Source organism: Camelus ferus, chromosome 17, assembly GCF_009834535.1.
Source record: "Camelus ferus isolate YT-003-E chromosome 17, BCGSAC_Cfer_1.0, whole genome shotgun sequence".
Taxonomy (NCBI): domain Eukaryota; kingdom Metazoa; phylum Chordata; class Mammalia; order Artiodactyla; family Camelidae; genus Camelus; species Camelus ferus.
The window spans coordinates 29,375,087-29,395,890 of record NC_045712.1 but is presented as its reverse complement, the minus strand read 5'-3'; the positions used below and the strand labels follow the sequence as shown (position 1 = coordinate 29,395,890).

The window sequence follows — 20,804 nt, the reverse complement described above, 5'->3', positions numbered from 1 at the left end:
GGCGCCATGCGCAGTGAGGGCGACCCGCGCGCACGCCGCCCGGTCACGCGCGACCAGCCGCCCCGGCCGCGGCCCCCTGGCCGCCAACCCGGCGCCCGGAAGCGCGCGCCGGCGCACCTGCTGCGCGCCGGCCTGTCGGGGACGCGCGGCTCCCAGCCTCCCCGCGCCGGCCCGGCCTGAAGGCCGCGCACCGCAGGCCCAGCCAGACCCGCCCTGGCCGTGCCCGGCCTCCTCCCCGCGCCCGCGCACCTGCGGCGCGCCCGAGGCCCGCCTCCCGCCCCGGCCCGGCGCCTCACCAGCGGTAGCAGCCCTCCGAGGCCTCCAGCGTGAAGTTCACACGCGTAGCCCGCGTGAAGGGTAGCAGCACTTTGGGGATGTTGAGCTTGGCCGCCGGCGCGCTGGGGCCCAGCGCCAGCAGCCCCCAGAGCGCGAGCAGCAGTGGCCGCAGCCCCCGGCCCCGCGCTGCCATCCTCGCCGCGCTTCACCTCTCGCGACCCGGCGCTCGGCCGCCCGCGCGCTCCCCCTCGCGCCCTTCGTCCCCGCCCGCGCGCGCCCGGCCGGCAGGTGATAAGCGCGGGAGGGGGAGGGGGCGGGGCGAGGGCCGCGGCCTCGGGCCACTTCCTGGCCCCCCGCGAGGCCCGAGCGCGGGAACTGAGGGGGCTGGGCTCGCGGCGACCCCACCCCCCGGCCCCGGGGCCCCGCGGGGCGGAGGGAGGGGCTGGGGCGCGCGCTCGAGCCCCCGTGGGCGGGGAAGCAGGGGTGGAGCGCGCGCCCGCAGGGCATCCCTAGGACACACGGGAAGCCCGGTACGGCTTTCTGGCCTCCACACTCGTACCCCGCGGTTTGGTTTCAGACTCTCCGGCGGCACTGCCCCCGGATATGGAGCCTCTCAGCCACCCCACAGTCGTTCATTCAGCCCTGCTCTGCGCCTCCTGCGAATGAGCCCGGCCAGGGCCCAACAAACGAGTCTACTAGGCGCCCAAGACCTTAAGCAGGGGAGTCAACGCACAGAGGGACAGGCACCCAGCAAACCTGGAAGGCGGAGCGCCGATGCCCCGGCCCAGGATTTCCAGAAGAGGGGCCCAAGCGACCTGCTGAAGCACTGAGGGCCCCGTGGGTGCTTCCTCCTCCCATCCTTGCCTGGGCGGCGTCTAGATCCCCAGTTGTCCAGGAGGAAACACGGCGAGTTGGCCTGAAGACCACTCGGCCACGAAGGGCGACACTGGGGCTCTCCGATCCCAAAGCCCTTGTTCTCTGCACGGCACCCACTGTCTTCCGGAAGCCATAGGGAGGTTACCCGAAGGGCAGACTTAGGGCTCCAACGCTGCCAGAGCGCACACTGCCCTCGCCCCCGAGAGAACGTTCGGCACCACTGAATGCTGCGCGCGCAAATCTTGGCTCTTAAATTCAGCCTACAGGTTGTGCTCTCGGGTCTGCAGTTGTCTTTGTCATGAATTACACGAGGGGGTGGGCTTGGCGGGTACCTGGTGCACCAGTGCCCTTAAAATGTTAGTCTGCTGGGTGTAGGGACCGGCCTAGCGAGAGGGAAACCGGCGGGGTCAAGGACTAGAGCCCCAGCCCGTGGGAAGGGTCCCGAAGTGCACGCCGAATTGTAACCGTGGAGGCACGTTGATGCTCGCGCGTGAGAGGAGGGAGAAGCTGAATTTCAGCCCGGCTGGGAGAGGCTTCTTGAAGGAGGTGGCCCCTGGGCTGAGCAGAGACACCTCAGTGGGCTTCAGAGAGGCCCAGGTGGTCTGAGCCTGCCTCTCAAGGGTCATGGGGCTTTTGGATGGTGATGAAGGGTGTCGGGACGTCACCCTCAAAGCCTGAAGGCCCCCAGACCAGGGGAAATCGCTAGAGGTCTCCGCGCTGGGCTCGCCCCTGTGTGGAACCAGGTGCGCCGACAGGAACATTCCAATGGGTTCTCCAGTCCAAAGAAAGGAGAGCTGTGCAGAGAAAGCAGCCCAGAGGGGGGTCTGTGAGGAGGGCTTCCTGCTCCTGGGGGCGTGTTCTACTGACTCATTTTTAGTAAAGAATAGATGGTTTAAGCTAAAAAAGACTTAAAAGGGAGCATAGTAAAAGTGACTCCCCCTTACTGTCCCCTCACTCAATACTCTTCCCATAGGCAACCAGTGTTTCCTGCTTAAGTGTACTTCCAGAGAGATTTCACACCTGTGCAGGCAAATGTGTGGTGTGGTGTGTGTGTGTGTGTGTGTGTGTACACTTAAAAGTCATGGTATAACTCACGTTCCAATTCTGCCCGCTTCACCCGGCAGAGCGGGCGCCCTACCCAGCAGGCAAGCAGATACAAGGGGCCAGGCAGGGTGTCAGGGGTCTGAAGCTCTCTGGCCCACTGGGGTTGTGAGTTCCTACAGACCCAGCTTTCCATATCTTCTGATGATTGAGGAGAAATCGGTAACGTGGGTTTGTAGGTGAAACATCTCGGTTGTAAACGAATGCAATTAATTTATTAAAACACACACCCACACTCTGGAACATTCACCCCACAGACGTGGAAACTTACATTTGCACAAAAGCTGATACATAAAATATTCAAAGCAGCTTTATTCATAGTAACCCCAAACTGGAAAGAACGCAGAGATCTTAGACGGGTGCTGGTCAAACAGCGTTGGTCCATCCACACAGGATGCTACCCAGCAAGAAAGGAACAAACTACTGACACTCAGCAACTCGAGTCTACAAGAAATTGTGCTGAGTGTGTGTGTGTGGGGGGGGGGAGCCAATCGCCTAAGGTTACACATCGCATAATTCCGTTTATATATATTCTTGCAATGGCAAAATTACAGAAACGGAGAACAGGTGAGTGACTGACAGGGGTGCGGCCAGACCGGGTGGGGGTGGGGGGTCTTGTGGCTGAAAAAGGACAACACGTGAAACCCCTGTGGGGCTGGAAGGTTAGTGTCTGTGCTAACGTCCTCGCTGCAGTGTTGCCATACGGTTCTGCAGGAAGTCGCCATGGGGGGACTGGAAAGACTGTGTATGGCGTCTCTCTGTATTATTCCTTTAAAGTGTGTGTGAAGTTCCAATCGTCTACGAGACAGTAGGTGGGGGAGAAATAGCTCAGCGGCAGAGCGCATGCTCAGCATGCACAAGGTCCTGGGTTCAATCCCCAGTGCCTCCATTAAAAATACATACATATTAAAAAAATATTTAAAGAAGTTTAATTACACAAACAAAAAAGGAAACACAGAAACAGAGCTAACAAGTAATCTGGGTAGGCCCAGCTTGCTGGCCGCCGGTGTGCTTAATTTAAGGTAGTAAGGAAATTTCCCCAGCAGAGAACCACCCATGGGAAGCAACAAAATGGTAGATAGGACATTTCCTCATTTGAGATTTTCCCCTTTATGTTGTCCTTAACCCCGCCCCCTCCCCCATTTTCAGTTGCCCGCCATCCCTGGTAAGGGGCCCTGTCTGGGACCCAGGGTCGGAGCGGAGCCCGCCTTCCCTGTGCGCTCTGTTTCCACCCTCCTGTGCCCCCTTCTCTGGGTATCAAGCACTTTGTCTGAGATTCAAGGAGACAGTGGGCCGTGACCTGAGCAGGCCGTGCCGCCCCAGACCCAGAGCCCCTCTGGGTGGCAGGGAGCCCAGATCTGTCTACCTGATAAATAAACACGGCGGGGAAACGACTTCTGTTGGCGCCCTCCACACGTCTCATTTCCTAAGGCTCTGAAAAACCTTACAGTATCTGGCTCCCACCTGTACTGCGAGTTCCTGTCTGTCTTTAAATCAAAGTATTTAAGAAGGAAACTCTGTCACCTCTGTAAATAGAAAACCAGTATCAGCTGCCGAAATAGAAGTAGCCATAAAATAAACACAATGAGACGAAGGGATGCCATTAAGTTCCAGCAGGCGCTGCTTCCCACCGAAGGCTCAGAGCTCGCGCCTGCAGTGGGTCGCTGTTCCACAGGGAGACGGCCGAGCACCAGACCCCTCGCACCTGCTCAAACAAACATGGTCACAACCTTCTTATTTCTCGTCCGCTGTTCTTCCTGTACAAGCTCTTCCCCTTGTCTCCCCTATTAAGTCTTTAGCTATTAAGAGGTTCACATTTTTCTGTGAACCCCATGTACATACATGAATAAAACTGTCCTTTTCCTTGCTAATCTGCCCTTTCTTGGTTTAATTCACAGGCTCCAAACACTAAACCTAACAGGGCGGACCGCCGACATCCTCCCCGCCATTGGTGCTGCCTGTCCGTCCATTACGTGAGCGACCCAGGAGGTGTGCAGTGGTACTGTGGTTTTCATCCACATTTCCTTGGAGGCTGACGATGCTGGACATCTTCCCATGTCTTTATTGGCCATTTGTATATCTTCTTCACAAAAACGACTCTTCAAGTCCTTTGCCCATTTTTTAATTGGGTTACTTGTCTTTTGTTGTAATCCAACCACTTAAAAAAAATGAAATATTGGAAAGAATGCTTAGAATTGTGCCCAGTACGTGTTAAAGACTCAAAGAGAGAAACAGGAAGTAGAAGACATCAGAGGACGTCCCCCAACCCCGCTCCGCGGGAAGGGCAGACGCTGTTTCATGAAGCTCCTGTTTCACTCATACAAATACATGTGAGCTGGGTTGCAGGTGAACTGTGTTTCTTACTGGGGATTGTGCTCAGAAAAGTTCAAGTCCCGCATTCTAATGAATGGACTTAGACGTGAACTGCTAGGTCACAGAAGACACCCATGTTCAGGTTTACTCAGCACAGATCCAAGATCCCTCCCCATGACTCCGAAAACCCCCCAGAACCCTCTAAAACCACTTTTTCCCATAGGTTTGCAACAACACCCTTTGACCCTGAAAACTAACCTATGGGTTGAGGCTATTTAAGGTCTATATCAGCCCTTTTCGTGTGAATATTCACATTCTACTGCAGAGAAATCAAAGCGCTGCTTCTGAGCTCACTGGAAGTGGTGAAGTAAAAATGGTTTCCACACCTTCTACCTTTCAAACCTAAAAAACACACAAACAAACGAACAGAAACAAAAAGTTCTGAAACACATCTGGTCTCAACGATTTCCAACAAGGGCCTGCAGGCATCTCATCCAAAAAGCTCCCTGGATTGGCTGAAGCAATTTACACTTCCACCAGCAGCATGAGAGCTCGTTTCCTCCACCTTCGCTCAGACTTGATACAGGAAAGTTGTGCTGATCTGATCCGTGAGAAAAGACAGCGTGTTGCTGTTTTAATATGCATTTCCCTGGTTATTGAAAAGGGTGCACAGATCCTCTCACGTGGGTTGGCCATTTGGATTTTCTCTTCTGGGAACTGTTCATTGATCTGTGACTCTTTTCGGACTTATTTCTTCAGCTCTCCACAGACGGACTCGAACACCATATTCCAGTAATTCTAATTTTCAGCTGGTGGAGAGTTTGGATTCATTCTCACCCAACTTATCTTTTTTCCCGAGATAATAATGGTAGAAGAGGAACTAAGGAGTCTCAAATAAGGGTGCATCTCTGCTGTTGGGGCCCAGGGCAGGCCGCCCTCAAATATGCCTCAGTGGCATACTGGTTATTTTGAATTAAAGTTACTTAAGGAATAGCGGACACAGAGGGACACTCTGACCCTCCTCCCTGTCTCCCCGAGAGCAAGACATAAATCTCTCAGGAGGCAGGACACCCTTACTGCCAGAAACAGGGTGTTCAGGGCCAAGAGTCTGTATAATCAAACCTGCTACTTCTGTAACTTACCACCCCAAACCCAAACTCCGTTTAGATTCTTCCCTAATTAAGCACCCAAAGCCTCAGCTCCTCTATCCTGTCAGTTCCTCACAAATTTACCATTTCTTTATCCAAAAAATATAAAAGCTGCCTCTTTTGGCCACTTCTTAGATCCCATTTCTATGAGACCTCCTGGAGTACGAATTAAAATTTGCTTCTTTTTCTCCTGTTCATGTGCCTTGTGTTGACTTTATTGTTAGCCCAGCCACAGGAACGCTGAGGGGGAGAGGGGAAACTTCCCCTCCCGGACACTGCCTTTCTCAGTACTGTAAGAAGTGTTCAGGGCCTATGGGGTAAAAATGGCAGAAAAGACACCGCCCCCCAATTAATTAAATTTTGAGCTCATTTAAGTTTCTAATGGATGCAAAACGTCAGAACCTAAATTATCCGGTCAAGCCAGGTTGTGACTTAAGGGACACTCCAGTTTACCACAGTCTAACTGTACCTTTATGATGTAAATGTTGTGATGTGGTCTGCAGTTCAGCTAAACACACCTGGCTGGTCTCTTACGTGATTAAACCTGCTCCACGGGCAGGCAGGGAGACTGGGGTGTCTCCTGGAGAGTCACCCACCTTCTGACAGGAGTCTCAGGTGGGGGACAGGCAACCTGAAGGCTACAGCAAGGTTGACAGAACAGCCATGGCTTCCCCTTCAGGGACCTTGAAGGAAAGTTTTGGAAAAACCTAAAGTTCCTCTTGATTCCTGTGTGGGCACGACTGTGTGTGAAATGAGTTTCCTAAAATGGATTTTGTTTCCTGCGTGTGAGTTTTATTTATGTGTAACATAAAGCTGGCAGGGAGTCACGATAGGGAGTGGCAGAGACTGTGGCAAACTGTAGAGGTTGCAAATCCTTCTTGTAAGAGATGGCCTCCACTCATCTCCAGCATATCACTGATTACCATGGGAACTCTGAGTCCAGTGTTGCCAGGGCTTCTGATTTTCCAAAAGAAATGACAAATCTAGATTTTATATAAAATACCCTGATTTTTAAATATTGGCAAACAATTCAAATTGAAGAAATCTGAGTAGGTGCTTTTGTCTCATGATGAGTCAGGGGCTCCTGGTGGAATTAATACTTGAATACAGGCTGTTCTAAGCACCGTTGTAAACATGCCACATGTGTTATTAACTGAATCTTTGTCCCAGATGTGTGCATTAGACGCTGTGAGGAACTCCATGTTATAAATGAACATGTAACTATGAAACAACGTAAATGTCCATTGACAGATGATTGGATAAAGAAGCTGTGGTATATGTATACAATGGAATACTATGCAGCCACAAAAAGGAATGAAATGATGCCATTTGCTGCAACATGGACAGACCTAGCGATGATCATGTTAAGTAAGTGAGACACAGAAATACAAATATCATGTGTCACTTACACTCCAGGCCTAGAGAGAGCACTTCAGGTCCCAGAATTTAAGGGGTTTGAGTTCTGTTTGTCACCTATACTTCTGAAGGACCACGTCTAAACTGAGGTTCCTCCTGCGGTTCGATAATGTGTTAGAATGGCTCACAGAACTCCAGGAAACAATTACTTACACCGCCGATTTATTAGAAAGGGTGTTATAAAGGATACAGAGGAAGAACCAGACAAAGTGATCCCGACCGTGAGGTCTGGGGGGGGTCCTGTCCCCGTGGAGGTGGGTGTGCCATCCTCCTGGGACGTGGATGTGTTTGCCAACCTGGAACTATGTGAACCCCATCCTTTGGGGATTTTTATGCAAACTTCATTACGTAGGCATGACTGACCATTAAGTCAATCCCCAGCCCCTTCCCTGCCCAGAGGTGAGAGGGAGGGGCTGAGAATTCCCAGATTCTAATCACAGCTTGGTCTTCCTGACAACCAGCCCCCATGCAGGAGTCCCCCAAGCATCAGGTCTTTAGACCAAAACACACTCCTAGCACCCAGGAAATTCCAAGGGATTTGAGAGCTCTGTGAGGAACTGGGGTCAGGAGCCAAACACTAGAACAAAAGATGCTCCTCCTTCTTCTATCACTTAGGAAACTGAAAGGGTTTGGGGAGCTCTGCGCCAGGAACTGAGGGCAGATGTCAGTATATACATTTTCTGTTATTTCAGAGCAGGTAAGTGAAACCAAGCCCATTTCACAGATCTGGAAACTGAGCAAGGCAAGTGGCTTCTCAAAAGGTCACATGACCACTTGGCGGGCAGAGTAAGAAGTAAAACCCAGTTCTCCTAACATCCAGGCCACTGCTAAAAGTATTCTCAATGACATATATATGTATTTTTAAATTAGAACTCACGTCCTGTTTTTGTTCTCACTCTGAGTGTGGTGTCCATGCAAACAGGAACTGGATCCATCTGTATTTCTTCTGCACTGATTAGTCGCACTCTGATTGTGCTCAGGTCGGCTCAGGGACACGCCCACGCAAGGGTATCAGTCATCCCCCAAAACTCAAAAGCGTGGCCAGGAGCTGTTGGGAAGTGTTCTGTTGTTCTCAAACGCCAGTTTCTGACCCCTGAGGTGGGATGAGATGCCTGCCTGCCCCAGAACTGGGTGTGTCTTTCAGCAAAAGTGGGCTGAGCTTGGAAGCCAAAGGGCCAGCATCCTGAGAAACTGGGACTTTAAAAATCAGGTTCTTTTCCTCCAGGGCAGGAGGAAGTCTGGCTCCAGGTGCACCTCAGCTTTTGACTTTTCACACGCCATTTTCACCTGGGATCTTTTCATCCTCAGAAAAAAAAAAAAAAAAAAAAAGGCACCTAGGTACAGCAAACGGGAAAGTGTTTTCAAGGGGCCCAAGCGCAGAGGGGAGGGCACAGCTCAGCGGTAAGAGCGTGTGCTTAGCATGCATTAGGTCCTGAGTTCAATCCCCAATATCTCCATTAAAAACAAACAAATAAACTTAATCCCCACCCCCAACAAAATGACCCAAGTGCACTCTCTTGTTACCGTTCCCACCTTACGGACACTGAGACCTGGAGAGGCAGAGAGGGTGACACGCCCGTGGCCCCGCGGAGCCTGACCTGGAGCCTGGCCCGGATGCACGCCGTTCCTGTGCTTGGGGGCTGGGACCCAGGTGAGGTCAGAACGCCCTCTCCACCTACCCGAGGGCAAGGGCACTTTGTTTGCTGACTTCATTATTCCTTTTCAGACACGTCACATTCCTGTGTAACGTCTCTTCACGGTCTTTAGACCAATGACCAGAAAATTACAACTCGGGAGTAGTCATCATCTTTTAACGACACAGAATAGATTAGATAGAATGTGATCGCTCCTTGAAGAGTGTCTATTAAATCCTGGCTCGAACGTGTGAGAGGTTGTGACTGAGACAGCAGACAAGGAACTGTCGGACTTGGTCCCCAAGCACCTCCAGGGGCAGAGGGCTCATCACCATCCAAGCCAGCTGCTTCTCCTCTGCCCCACGTCAGCCCAAATCTGCCTTCCTGTACCTTCCCTCCATGCCCTGGCCTGAATTCTGCCCTGGGAGTACCCCTCAGGGTCTGACCTCCACCTCTCCCCCTCTGCTGCTCCCCTGCAAGCTTGACGCAGGCTTCGGGGGGAAGGGGAGACGCACAGACATCGCTGGGCTGGAGGGTCAAGGCCCAGACTCCAGAGCCTGGCTGTCTGCACTCCAGGCCTGGCTCTTCCCCTCCTGGCTGCAGGGCCTGGACCACGTCATCCCAGCCTCCTCCCTGCCCTTGAGAGCTGATCGCACACCTTCCCTCCTTTCTGCCGGGCTCTTCAGAGCTGTATGAATCAGGGATCTCCAGAGAAACAGAGTAGGACCTGCAGGCGTGTGTACACACGTGTGTGCGTGTGTCTAAACACGGTTATTATCAGGAACAGCTTGCACAATCCCAATTTCTGCAGTCTGCAAGCTGGGGACGGAGGAGGGACGATGCTGCAGGCCAAGACCCAGGGACCCACGGGCTGAGTTCTGGTCCCAGGGCAGGAGAGGACCGAGGTGACGTCTCAGCTCGGCGGAGGATGACTTCAGGCAGACAAAGTTCCCTTTCATTCTCTGCAGGTCTTCAGCTGACTGGCCCACATCAGGGAGGGCAATTTACTTTTCCTAGTCCACCGATTCAAGTGCTAATCCCACCCACAAACAACACTGACCAAACGTCTGGGTGCCCCGAGGCCCAGTCGCTCGGACACGTAAAAATCAACCATCACAAGAGCTACTCACCTCCTCCAAGCCCTGCTCCCAGGTTTTGCTCACACTGGGAACGGCTGGCTTCACTCTCTTCAGCTCAGCAGATCCCCAAACTTCCCTCGTGACCTAGTTTTTTATTCACGGCTTCTTCAAAAGTGGACTGTTTGACTTTCAAATATTTCTGAGACTTTGTGGTTAGTTAGCTTTTTATTGTTACTTGTGGTAAAGATACGTCACAAGTATCATCTTCTTAACCACCTTTAAGTGCCCAGTTCAGGGGCACTAAGTCCACTCACACTGTTGTGCAGCCATCACCACCATCACCACCATCCGTCCCCAGAACGAACGACTGCATCTTCCAAACAGAAACTCTGTCCCCATCAAGCACTAACCCCCCCTCTCCCAGCCCCCGGCCCCCACCATCCTACTTTCTGTCTCTAGGAATTTGACTCCTCTAGGCACCACCTATAGGGAGAATTACACGTATGCATCTCTTTGGGACGGGCTTACTTTACTGAGCGTGGCGTCCTCAAGGTTCATCCGTGTTGCAGCAAGTGGCAGAGCTTCCTTCCTTTTACAGGCTGAACAGTATTCCGCTGCCTGGAGAGACTACATTTAGTTTATCCATCATCTGTTGCTGGACACCTGGGCTGCTTCCACCTTCTGGCTGCTGTGAACAGTACTACTGTGCACAGAGGTGGAAAAATACCTCTTTGAGACCTTGCTTTCAATTGTTTTGGGTACATGCCCAGAAGTGGACTTGCCAGGTCATATGGTAATTCTATGTTCTATTTTTTGAGGAACGGCCATCCTGTTTTTCACAGTGGCTACACCATTTTACATTCCCACCAGCAATGCACGAAAGTTCCAATTTCTCTACGTCCTTGCCAACACTTGTTACTTTCTGAGCTTTTAAAAATAGTATCCATCCTAATGGGTGTGGAAAGTAGCTTATCTTTATTAACACCTAATTTAACATGATTTTTGAGAGTTCTTTTATAGTCCAGTATGTGGACTATATGCAGTGAATATTTCATGACTACTTGAAAAGAATGTGTGTTCTGCAAATGTTCGCTGTCATAGTCTATAAATATCAGTTAGGACAGTTTGTTGATAGTCTCGTTTAAATATTCTCTATCCTTACTGATGTTTCATTTACTTTTTCGTCTACTGAAACGAAGTGTTAAAATAGTCAACATTATGAACAACGTCATGCTAATAAATTTGACAACCTAGATGAAACTAACAAATTCCTTGAAAATCACAAGTTACTGAAATGGACACAAAAAGAAATTTTAACATCTGAATGATCTTTAAACTGTTAAAAAAAATTAAATTTGTAATTAAAAAAACTTTCCCACAGAGAAAAGCCCCGGTCAGAAAAGCTTCTCTGGGGCTGTCCTGCCAAACGTTCATGGTCAGAAAGGCTTCTCTGGGGCTGTCCTGCCAAACGTTCATGGTCAGAAAGGCTTCTCTGGGGCTGTCCTGCCAAACGTTCATGGTCAGAAAGGCTTCTCTGGGGCTGTCCTGCCAAATGTTCATGGTCAGAAAGGCTTCTCTGGGGCTGTCCTGCCAAACGTTCATGGAGGAATCACACTCATTTACACCGTCTCTTCCAGAACACAGAGGTGAGGGTGCTTCCCTGCTCTTCCTAGTGGCCAACACAACCCTGATGCCAGACTCTGACTCCAGACAAAGCAGGGAAAATTACAGATCAATATCTATCTTAAACAAAACAATTCTTAATAAAGTATTAGAACAGAGAATCCAATGATACACAAAACTGTCATACGTCATGACCAAGGAAGGCTCATCCCAGAAATGTAAGTTTGGTTTAACTTTCAAAACTCAATCAGTATGGGAAGGAGGGTACAGCTCAGTGGGAAAGGGTGTGCTAAGCACACACGAGGTCCTGAGTTCAATCCCCAGTACCTCCCTTAAAATAAACAAGTAAATAAACCTAATTGCCTCCCCCCAAAACAAAAACAATAAAAGAAAAAATAAGTAAAATATAAAAACTCAATCTGTGTATATCATCACATTAAGGACATAAAAGGGGGAAGTCATATGGCCAGCTCATTAAGACAGAAAAGGCACTTGAGAATATTCAACACCCACTCATGAGAACAACTTTCAGTAAAGCAGGAAGAAAACTAACAAAGTGCGTCCACGAAATGAACACGGCTAGCAACCTGCTTAACAGTGAGCCACGTCAGCCACAGAGGAATCAGGAGGGGGCAAAAAGCGGCACGAGGAAACTGCCGGGGGGCAATGGGTGTGTTCAGTACCTTGGCTGTGGCTTTGGTTTTCACAGTGTATATATGTCAAATTTTATCACATTGTACGCTTTAACTGTGTCATTTACTAAAAGTCAATTATACCCCAAAGCTGTTTTTAAAAGTGAAAAAAAAAATCAGCAAGACAGAAACTGACAGGAAATATTCACAATACTTACATCTGACAAGGGAATCGTTTCCAGAATTTCCGGAATATAAAAACAACCCAAAAAAATAAATACCGAAAAGACAGAGTCCAATTTTTTTAAAAAGTAGGAAAAAATGAACACACTTCATAGAAGACACACAAATGGTCAATAAATACATGGAAAAGTGCCCAGCATCATGGGTCATCAGAGAAATACAAGCCAATACCACAATCAGACACGATGTCCCAGCCACCACGACAGCTGGAACAGTGACAACCCCAAGTGTCCCCAAGGCTGCGGATGGCGGAAGTCTGACACTGCTGGTGGGGGTCTGAAGTGGTTCATCTGCTTGGAGAGCTGTTTGGCCGTTTCTCGTAAAATTAAACAAACTCTGTGATCCAGCAAGTCCAGCTGGGTATTCATCCAAGTACAATGATATGTCCACCCAGAACCCTTGTACACAAATGTTCATGGGAGCCTCATGCATGACAGCTCCAGACTGGAGTCGCCCGAATGCAGGAGGATGCCTGAATGCTCCTGAAGCGGCGGCCAGCCCGCAGTGAGACAGAGCGAACTACTGGCGCATGTGAAGACACAAACGCACGCCACGGGCATAACGCTGAATGAAATGTAGTCAGCCGCGGAAACAGGGCGTACAGTGTGATTCCACTGACTCCAAGTCAAGGAACAGGCACAAGGGCTCCAACCTGTTAGAAAGCAGAGCAGTGGCGGCCTCTAGTGGGGAGGGACATTAACTGGAAAAGGACGGCTGGCTTGTGAAGGGGTGTCTCCACACCCCAACATGGTGCAGGAGTGCCTGCATCTGTACTTAAGGTCTGAGTATCACACCTGAATTAAAATACAGTTCTTCACATTTCAAACTTAATTTTAATAATGCATCAGTTAAACCTGTGTGGATGCCCAGCAAAGCCCTGGTCACTGTCTCCCTTCTACAACCATCCCTGGACCCTCTCCGCATCTGGTGAAACAGCTGCTGGTACCCTTCCCACTCTACAGATGAGAAAACACAAGTGCAGAACCGCTGGACCGCCTGCCCAAGGTCTGCGAGGTGGGAAGGCAGGTAAGGCCTTGGTCATCTGTCCCAGGCCCTGTGCTGGCCCCCGGGGGCCCTCCCCAAGCCGCCAGCATGGAGTGGGTGATCAGCAGAGTGTGCCAAGGGCCTGGCAGGGAGGGGGCAGTCAGGGCCAAGACCTGACGCCACCTGGGAAGACAATGAAGGGGTGGGGAGAGGTGGGGGGGCCCTGTCAACCCAGTGATCTGCTTAAAACACGTGTCTGACCATGTCCCTCACCTGCTTGAGCCTTTTCACATGCCCCCTCACCTTCAGCCTCTGTTCCCAGCAAAATAAAAAATGATCAAGTGAGACTCCATCAAACTAAAAACCATCTGCACAGCAAAAAAAAAAAAGATCCCTTATCAGACATAGGCTAACATCCAAAACGTATAAGCAACTCATATAATTCAACAGCAAAAAAACCAAAACCCAAATAATCCAATTTAAAAATGGGCAAATGACCCACAAAGACATTTTTTCAAAGAAGATATATGAGTGGTCAACAGGTACGTGAGAAGATGCTCAGCATCACTAGTTATCAGGGAAACGCAATCAAAACCAGTGAGATACCACCTCACATCTGCTAGGATGGCCATCATCAAGAAGAAGTAAGAAACACTGGTGAGGACGTGGAGAAAAGGGAGCCCTGTGCACGGTCAGCGGGGCTGCAAGTGGGCGCAGCCACTGTGGAAACCAGTATGGATGTTCCTAAAAAAATTAAAAATAAAACAGCCATAAGATCCAGTAATCCCTCTTCTGGGAATACGTCCAAAGGAAATGAAAACTGACTTGAAAATATCCGCACCCTCATGTTCACAGCAGCATTATTTCCAGCAGCCAAGTTATGGAAGCAACATAAGGGCCCATCGCCGGATGAACGGATAAAGAAGACGCAGTCTATGTACATACATACACAATGGATTACTGTTCACCTAAAAAAAGAGGAAATCCTGCCGTGTGTGACATCATGGGTGGACCGTGAGGTGCACTCGGCATTGTGCTGAGTGAAGTAAGTCAGACAGAGGAAGACAAATACCATATGGTCTCACTTACATGTGAAATCTACCACCAAACAAAACAAAAACAAACTTACAGAAAAAGAGATCAGATTTGTGGTTACCAGAGGGGAAGGGAGGAGGGGGGAACTGGAGGAAAGTACTCAAAAGGCACGAACTTCGAGTTTTAAGATAAGTAAGTCCTATGGATGTCACGCACAACACGACCACGGTTACCACGGCCGTACGGTATAAAGGTATTAAGAGAGTAACTCCTAAGAGTTCTCACTACAAGGAGAATTCTTCCCATTTCTTTCCTTTTTTTAAAAATTTTTTTTACTGAAGTGTAGTTGATTTACAATGTTGAGTCAGTTTCCGGTGTACAGCACAGCGATTCAGTTAGACACATGTACCTACATTCTTTGCCACTGTAGGTTATTCCGTTTCTTTTAGTTGCATCTAGTTGAGATGCTGGATGTGAGCTAAACCTGCCGTGGTGGTGTTGTTGCCACACAAGTGAGCCAGCCCTGGAGCATGTCAACTACATCGCAACAAAACCGGGGGGAAGAGCAGGTTAGGGTTCCAAGAGACACATTCCACCTGCGTCCTAGATGCCAGGAGAGGGTGGTCTGCTTTCTTCCAGGAATTAGGCGAGGGTTTCACCTGCTCTGTCCTCAATCAGGAGCCCAAGGAACGTGGGGAATGAAAGCTGTGGTGCCAGTGAGAGACTTTCATGTCTAGCCAACCCCAAACTCAGCGGCTGAAAACACGATCACTTATTATCCTTCACGCCTCTGTGGGTCAGCAGGGTGGTTCTGATCCGAGTCAGGCCTGGCTGGTCTGAGCTACAGTCCACAGGCATCAGCTGGGCTGGCCTCACATGTGCCCAGCAGCCGGCCAGCCACTGGCTGGGGTGACAGAAGTAACTGGGCCGCATGTCTGTCATCCTCCAGCAGAACAGCCTGGGCTTGTTCATGCAAGAGGGTGGAGGTGTGAGGGCCTCCTCTTGGCCCAGGCTGGCAGCTGGTACAGCCTCACTCCAGGGGTGCTGTAGCGACCGAAGCAGAGTGTACACCACCACAGACTCCACCTCGTGATGGGAAGATCTGCCTGGTCACCCTGCTAAAGGCAGGGATGTTCGGGAAATGCATAGCAAAACTACAAGGAGATACCACCTCACACCCATCACAACAGCTCCCACCAAAACAACAGAAAGTAACGGGCACTGGCAAGGACGTGGGGACACTAGGACCCTTGTGCAGGGTCCGTGGAAATGTGAAAGGGGGCAGCTGCTGAGCAAAACAGGATGGTGGTTCCTCAGAAAGTTAAAAATAGAAGTAATATATGATCCTGCAACTCCACTTCAGGGCACATACAGAAAACGAGTGAAAGCAGGGTCTTGAAGAGAGACCTGCACATCCGCGTTCATGGCAGCACCATTCACAAAAGCCAGAAGGTGGAAAGCAACCCAAGTGTCCACTGATGGACTGATGGATAAGCAAAGTGAGCTCTGTACATACAGTGGAATATTATTCAGCCTTAAAAAGGGAGGAATTTCTTCCTGACACATTACAACACAGATGAAACCTGAGCACAGTAAGTGAAATAAGCCAGTCACAAAAGGACAAATATTTTATAATTCTGCTTACATTGGGTCCCTAGAGGAGTCAAATCCATAGAGGCAGGAAGTAGAATGGTGGTCACCAAGGGTTGGAGGCGGGGAGATGGAAAAGTGTTTACTGGGGACAGTTTCAGTTTCACAAGGTGAAGAGTTCTGGAGGTTGACTGCACAACAAAGTGAGGGTAACTAACACTACTAAACTGTACGATGAACAATAGTTAAGATGGTATGTTATGTGCATTTTACACAAAATTTTAAAAAAACAGGTAGATATTGAGGCCAGTGGAAGATTGGGGCTAATTTTGTAAGATTCACCACGCTTGGGCTTGAAGCTGTGGGACCTTTCCAGGTTATCTTAACCTCTCTGAGGTTGAACTAGTTGGGGCCCAAAGCAGGCCACCTCAAAGTAGGCCCCAATGGCATATTGATTATCTTAAATTAAAGTTACTTAAGAAAAGGCTGATGCAAGAGGGACACACTGACCCCTGTCTCTGTCTCCCTGAAAGCAGGACATAAACCTCCAGGTGAAAGGTGTGCTCCCTGCACCAGGAGGTACAGAGGCACCCTGGTCACCAGAGACAAGGAATTCAGGGCCAGGAGGGCTGCGTACACAAACCTTACCACTTCCTTACTAATTTACTACCCAAGCCCAAACTTAGCTCAAATTCCTTACAAGTTAAGTACCCAAATCTATTTCTTTGTCCTGTCAATTCTTCTCAAATGTATTGTTTTCCCTAAAAAGTATAAAAGTTGCCTACTCTGGCCACTTCCCAGGTCCCATTTCCATGAGAGCTCCCCGTGTATGAATGGGACGTGCTTATTTTTCTCCTGTTAATGTGTCTTGTGTCCGTTTTACTATTAGTCCAGCCACAAGAACTCACGGCGGGTAGAGGGGAAATTTCCCCTCCCCAACACGCTTCTTTCCCAGATCTTAACTTCCGTTTCACAGAGGAGCACATTTCACAGCCGAAGGCCTTGCTCCAAGATCAGAGCGCCAACCTTGGCCTTCCTCTTGGTCATGCGATCCTTCAGCTGCCCCAGAACGACAGCTGCAGGCCTTGGGGGCCACCTTACACAGCCTGCAAAGGACTTCTGTGCCCGCCCCTCATTTCAATAATTCTCTTCCCCAGCCCGCATCTTGCCTATTCATTCCTGCTCATCATTCTGGTCCCAGTTCAGACATCGCCTTCTCCCTGGTCTCGCAGGACAAAGTGACCCCCCACCTCTGTCTCAGACTTCACCACATTACCCCGTCTCATCTTTTCCACAGCAGTAACGGCTTGTTTACGTATTTCCTTAGTGTCTTCTGTGTGTCTCTCCCACCTAGAACATATGTTCCTTGATGGCAGGAGTAGTCTGGGTTTGTGCTGCTGTTGCTCATTTCTGCAACCCCAGCAGCTAGCCCAGGACTTCCGCAGGGTATGTGCGGAAAGAGGGAACTTGAGCCTCCGAGTCTGGTAAGGCAGGGATAATTATCTCCATTTAATAGATGAGAAAACAGAGCCTGAGAGAGACCAAGTAACTCCTAGAATCACACGTCAGGTAGACGAAGAATCTGGGACTTAAAGGTGGACCACTCGATACCGTATCCTGTGACTACCGCAGTGGAGACATTTCAGTCTGACTCTTCATGGGGAGAGGATACGTTACCAAAAAGCCAGTCTCACAAATCCCGATGAGCTGAAAGGGTGTGATTTACTTGGAGCCCGGCAAGAGCAGGTGGGGCAGTGCACAGTAGCATGCCCGGAGCCTCAGAGACCGGTATGGCTTCCTTTCGTTCCCTGCTCCTGTGCTGTGTTGCACCCCATAAGTCACTGCCCTTCTCTGGGCCTCAGTTCTTCCACATGCACAATGAGAGGCCAAGGTCAAATGCTGCGTTAGGTCCATTTCAGATGCTCCCTTTCTTTCTTTTCTTTCTTTTTTTTTTTTTTGATCTTTCCTAGTGACCTGCTTCCTGCTTACCTATGAGTGAGGAATACCTGGGTGCAAACCACTTCCTGCCTGCAAACTCACTCCCTTGATCCCAAGGCAAGGCTGCACCCCGTGGCCCCCGGGGCCTCACAAAGTAGAAGCAGGATGCACCCTGATGGTTTGGGGCAAACTACCCCGAAGGGCACTGGTACTCCACTACTCACCTACAGGAGAGGTGAAGCTCTGATTACTCTGCCTGGGGGCAGTGCAAAGAGACTGGTCTTGTTAGGAGGGCCTGCCCTTCTCGGCTAAAGCAAAGTGGGTCCCCTTTGGACCAATATGTGGATTCCTGGGAAGGGGCCAGGCCTGGGCCGTCATTAGAAAGACCTTACCCAACACAGTTTCCTACCAAGGTAGGGCAACCTCAGCAGAAAGGGCTGGAGATGTATACGATTAGTGGACTGGGCAGAGTTTGGAATTTTTAAACAAGAAAGCAACCAAAACCCATGAAATCCACACAAAGGGTGCAGGGCACATGTCCCCAGAGCATGTTGGAAAGGCGTGGTCTGAGAAAGAATAAAACTGCTTCTTGCTTACACCCTACTCACCGAGCTCCACAGTGGGCTCAAAAGCCTATCACACTCTGACACTCTGCTTCCGAACCATCTCAAAAATGCACCGAATTAGGTGGGCTTTGGGGTTGCAAAGACCAAATACCAGCTCTGGCTCACTTAACCCAAAAGAGGGGCTTATTGGAAGGATACTAGGGGCTCCGGGATGACTGGGAGCCTGGACGAACACGCTGGCCACATACGCTGAAACCCATGGTGCTGGTGGTAGGGGTTCGGGCAGTGGGACCTTTACCAGAGGTTCTGCTGCAAGAGTGGGCCACTCCCCATGTCCGCATTTCAGGACAGTCAGTACGGCCTCCAACCACACATGACTGTAGCTCCCTGCTGAAGGAACCAACCCTGGGTGACAGAGCTGGCTTGGCCGAACCTACCTCCCAGGCCTCTCTGCGCTCCCCTGGATGGGCTGGTGGGAGGAGCAGGAGGACCTAATGGACTCTCTAGGTCCCTTCCCAGAAGGCCCCTCCCGTGCTGAGCTGCGTCTCCCTCGCCTCCAGAACGCCCGCCCGCTGACAGCTCAGCTGGGTCCCTCCCTCCCTGCGCTGTCCTGGATGGAGGCGGCGGAGGGCTGCGTTGGCCCAAGTGGGCCCTCCTTTCTGGGGGGCAGCACATCCAAAGACGGGGGCCGGAGGGGTGTCTACAAAAGCGCGCTGGTGTCCTTCCACCCCCACCCCCTTCAATCTGGCCCGTCTCCGAGGCGCCATCCCAGCTCCCGAGCGACCTCCACCACCAGCTCCCCCACCCCACGCCCCGAGGCCTCCCTGCAACCGCGCGGCCGCTACGCTGCTCCCGCGCCCAGTCGCCCCCACCTCAACCCCTGACAGCCCCTCCCCAGGCTGCTCCACGGCACCCCTCTCCCTCACACACGTTCCCTGGGGGCCCACCCTGCAACGGAGCACGTGGCTCTCGTCCTCCGGCCGCAGCATCGGCTCCACACACGCCTGCCCTGGATCCCCCCAGCCCTCCCCGACCTCCCCGACCTCCCCGACCTCCCGACCGAAGGCGGCCCAGCTGAACGCATTTCCCAGACTCCCTTGCAGCAGCAGTCATGTGACAAGCTTCTGGCCAATAGGGTGTAAGCAGAGTCACATGCACTGCTCCAGACCAATAGGGTAAAGGCAGAGGCTCCGGCGGCTTCCGGGCTGAGTCACTTTCACTTCCTTCTATCCTTTTGTGCAGAGCGGCCAGGGGGTAAGTTGGTGGGAGCTGGGCAGTCTTTCATTTGTTTAAATTTTTTCTAATTGAAGTATAGTTGACTTCTAATGTTGTGGTAGTCTCTGGTGTACAGCGAAGTGATCCAGTTATACACACATGTATAGTCCTGTTCACACTCTGTCATTGTGGGTTGTCACAGGCGTGGAATGCAGCTCTCGGTGCTGTGCAGGAGGACCTGTTGCCTACCTGTTGTGTATATAGCAGTTAGTGTGTCCCATCTGTTAACCCCAGACTCCGCATTTATCCCTCCCCACCCTCTTACCCCCTTTAGTAATTGTAAGTTTGTTTTCTAGTCTGTGAGTCTGTTTTGTAGGTAAGTTCCTTTGTGTCATTTTTATTTTTATTTTTTGGAGTCTACATACAAGTGATATCATATGGTATTTCTCTTTCTGTCTTACTTCACTTAGTATGATGATCTCCAGGTTCATCCATGTTGCTGCAAATGGCATTATTTCATTATTTTTCATGGCTGAGTAGTATTCCATCATATAAATATATACCACAGCTTCTTTATCCAGTCATGTGTCAATGGACATTTAGGTTGCTTCCACATCTCGGCTATTGTAAACAGTGCTGCTGTAACATTGGGGTGCATATGTCTTTTCAAATTAGAGATTCTTCTGTATATATGTGGGGCAGTTGCTTTAGACCCAAAGAGCCATGCATAGAGTTGGATTACCTGTCTTGGATTACACACACTGACTTTTATGAGAGAGAAATAAAATTCTAGCTGTTTTAAGCTTGCTGTTATTTCTGGTTATAGCAGCCAAGTTTTTATCCCAATCAATTGAAAGGATGCTATAACAGGAAGGATGGGTATTGAGAGGACAGTAAGTAAAGAGGAGGGTTCTGATATGGGGAACAACACAGATGAGAGTCCCTAGAGGGCATCACCTCTCTGCCAGCCCCCAGTCTTGAGTTTCCCTCCCCCTGCACAGAGTTCCAGCACAACTGAGGCTTTGTGGGAAACTGGTCCATGATTAGAGGGAATTCAGGAGTATTGACAAAGTGATCAGCTTGGCAGTCCTAGATGGATGCTGAGGCTGGGAAACAAATTGGAATTAATTATCTT

At 50.4% G+C, this 20,804-nt stretch overlaps 1 protein-coding gene and 1 long non-coding RNA gene across 2 annotated transcripts in view; one reads left to right on the top strand and one right to left on the bottom strand.

The window, feature by feature from the left end:
- Positions 1–550, bottom strand: part of NUP210 (nucleoporin 210) — an 88,842-nt gene extending 88,292 nt beyond the window's left edge. Inside the window, 1 exon segment of the mRNA XM_032458745.1 lies at positions 297–550. Within this exon segment, the coding sequence (XP_032314636.1) occupies positions 297–469 (173 nt within the window). The 5' untranslated portion in view covers positions 470–550.
- A 31-nt stretch (positions 551–581) lies between these two features.
- On the top strand, positions 582–4,594 carry LOC116657183. The gene is made up of 2 exons (XR_004312203.1): positions 582–1,418; positions 4,152–4,594. It is a non-coding gene; the product is annotated as an uncharacterized LOC116657183 (long non-coding RNA).
- The last annotated feature ends 16,210 nt before the right edge of the window (positions 4,595–20,804 follow it).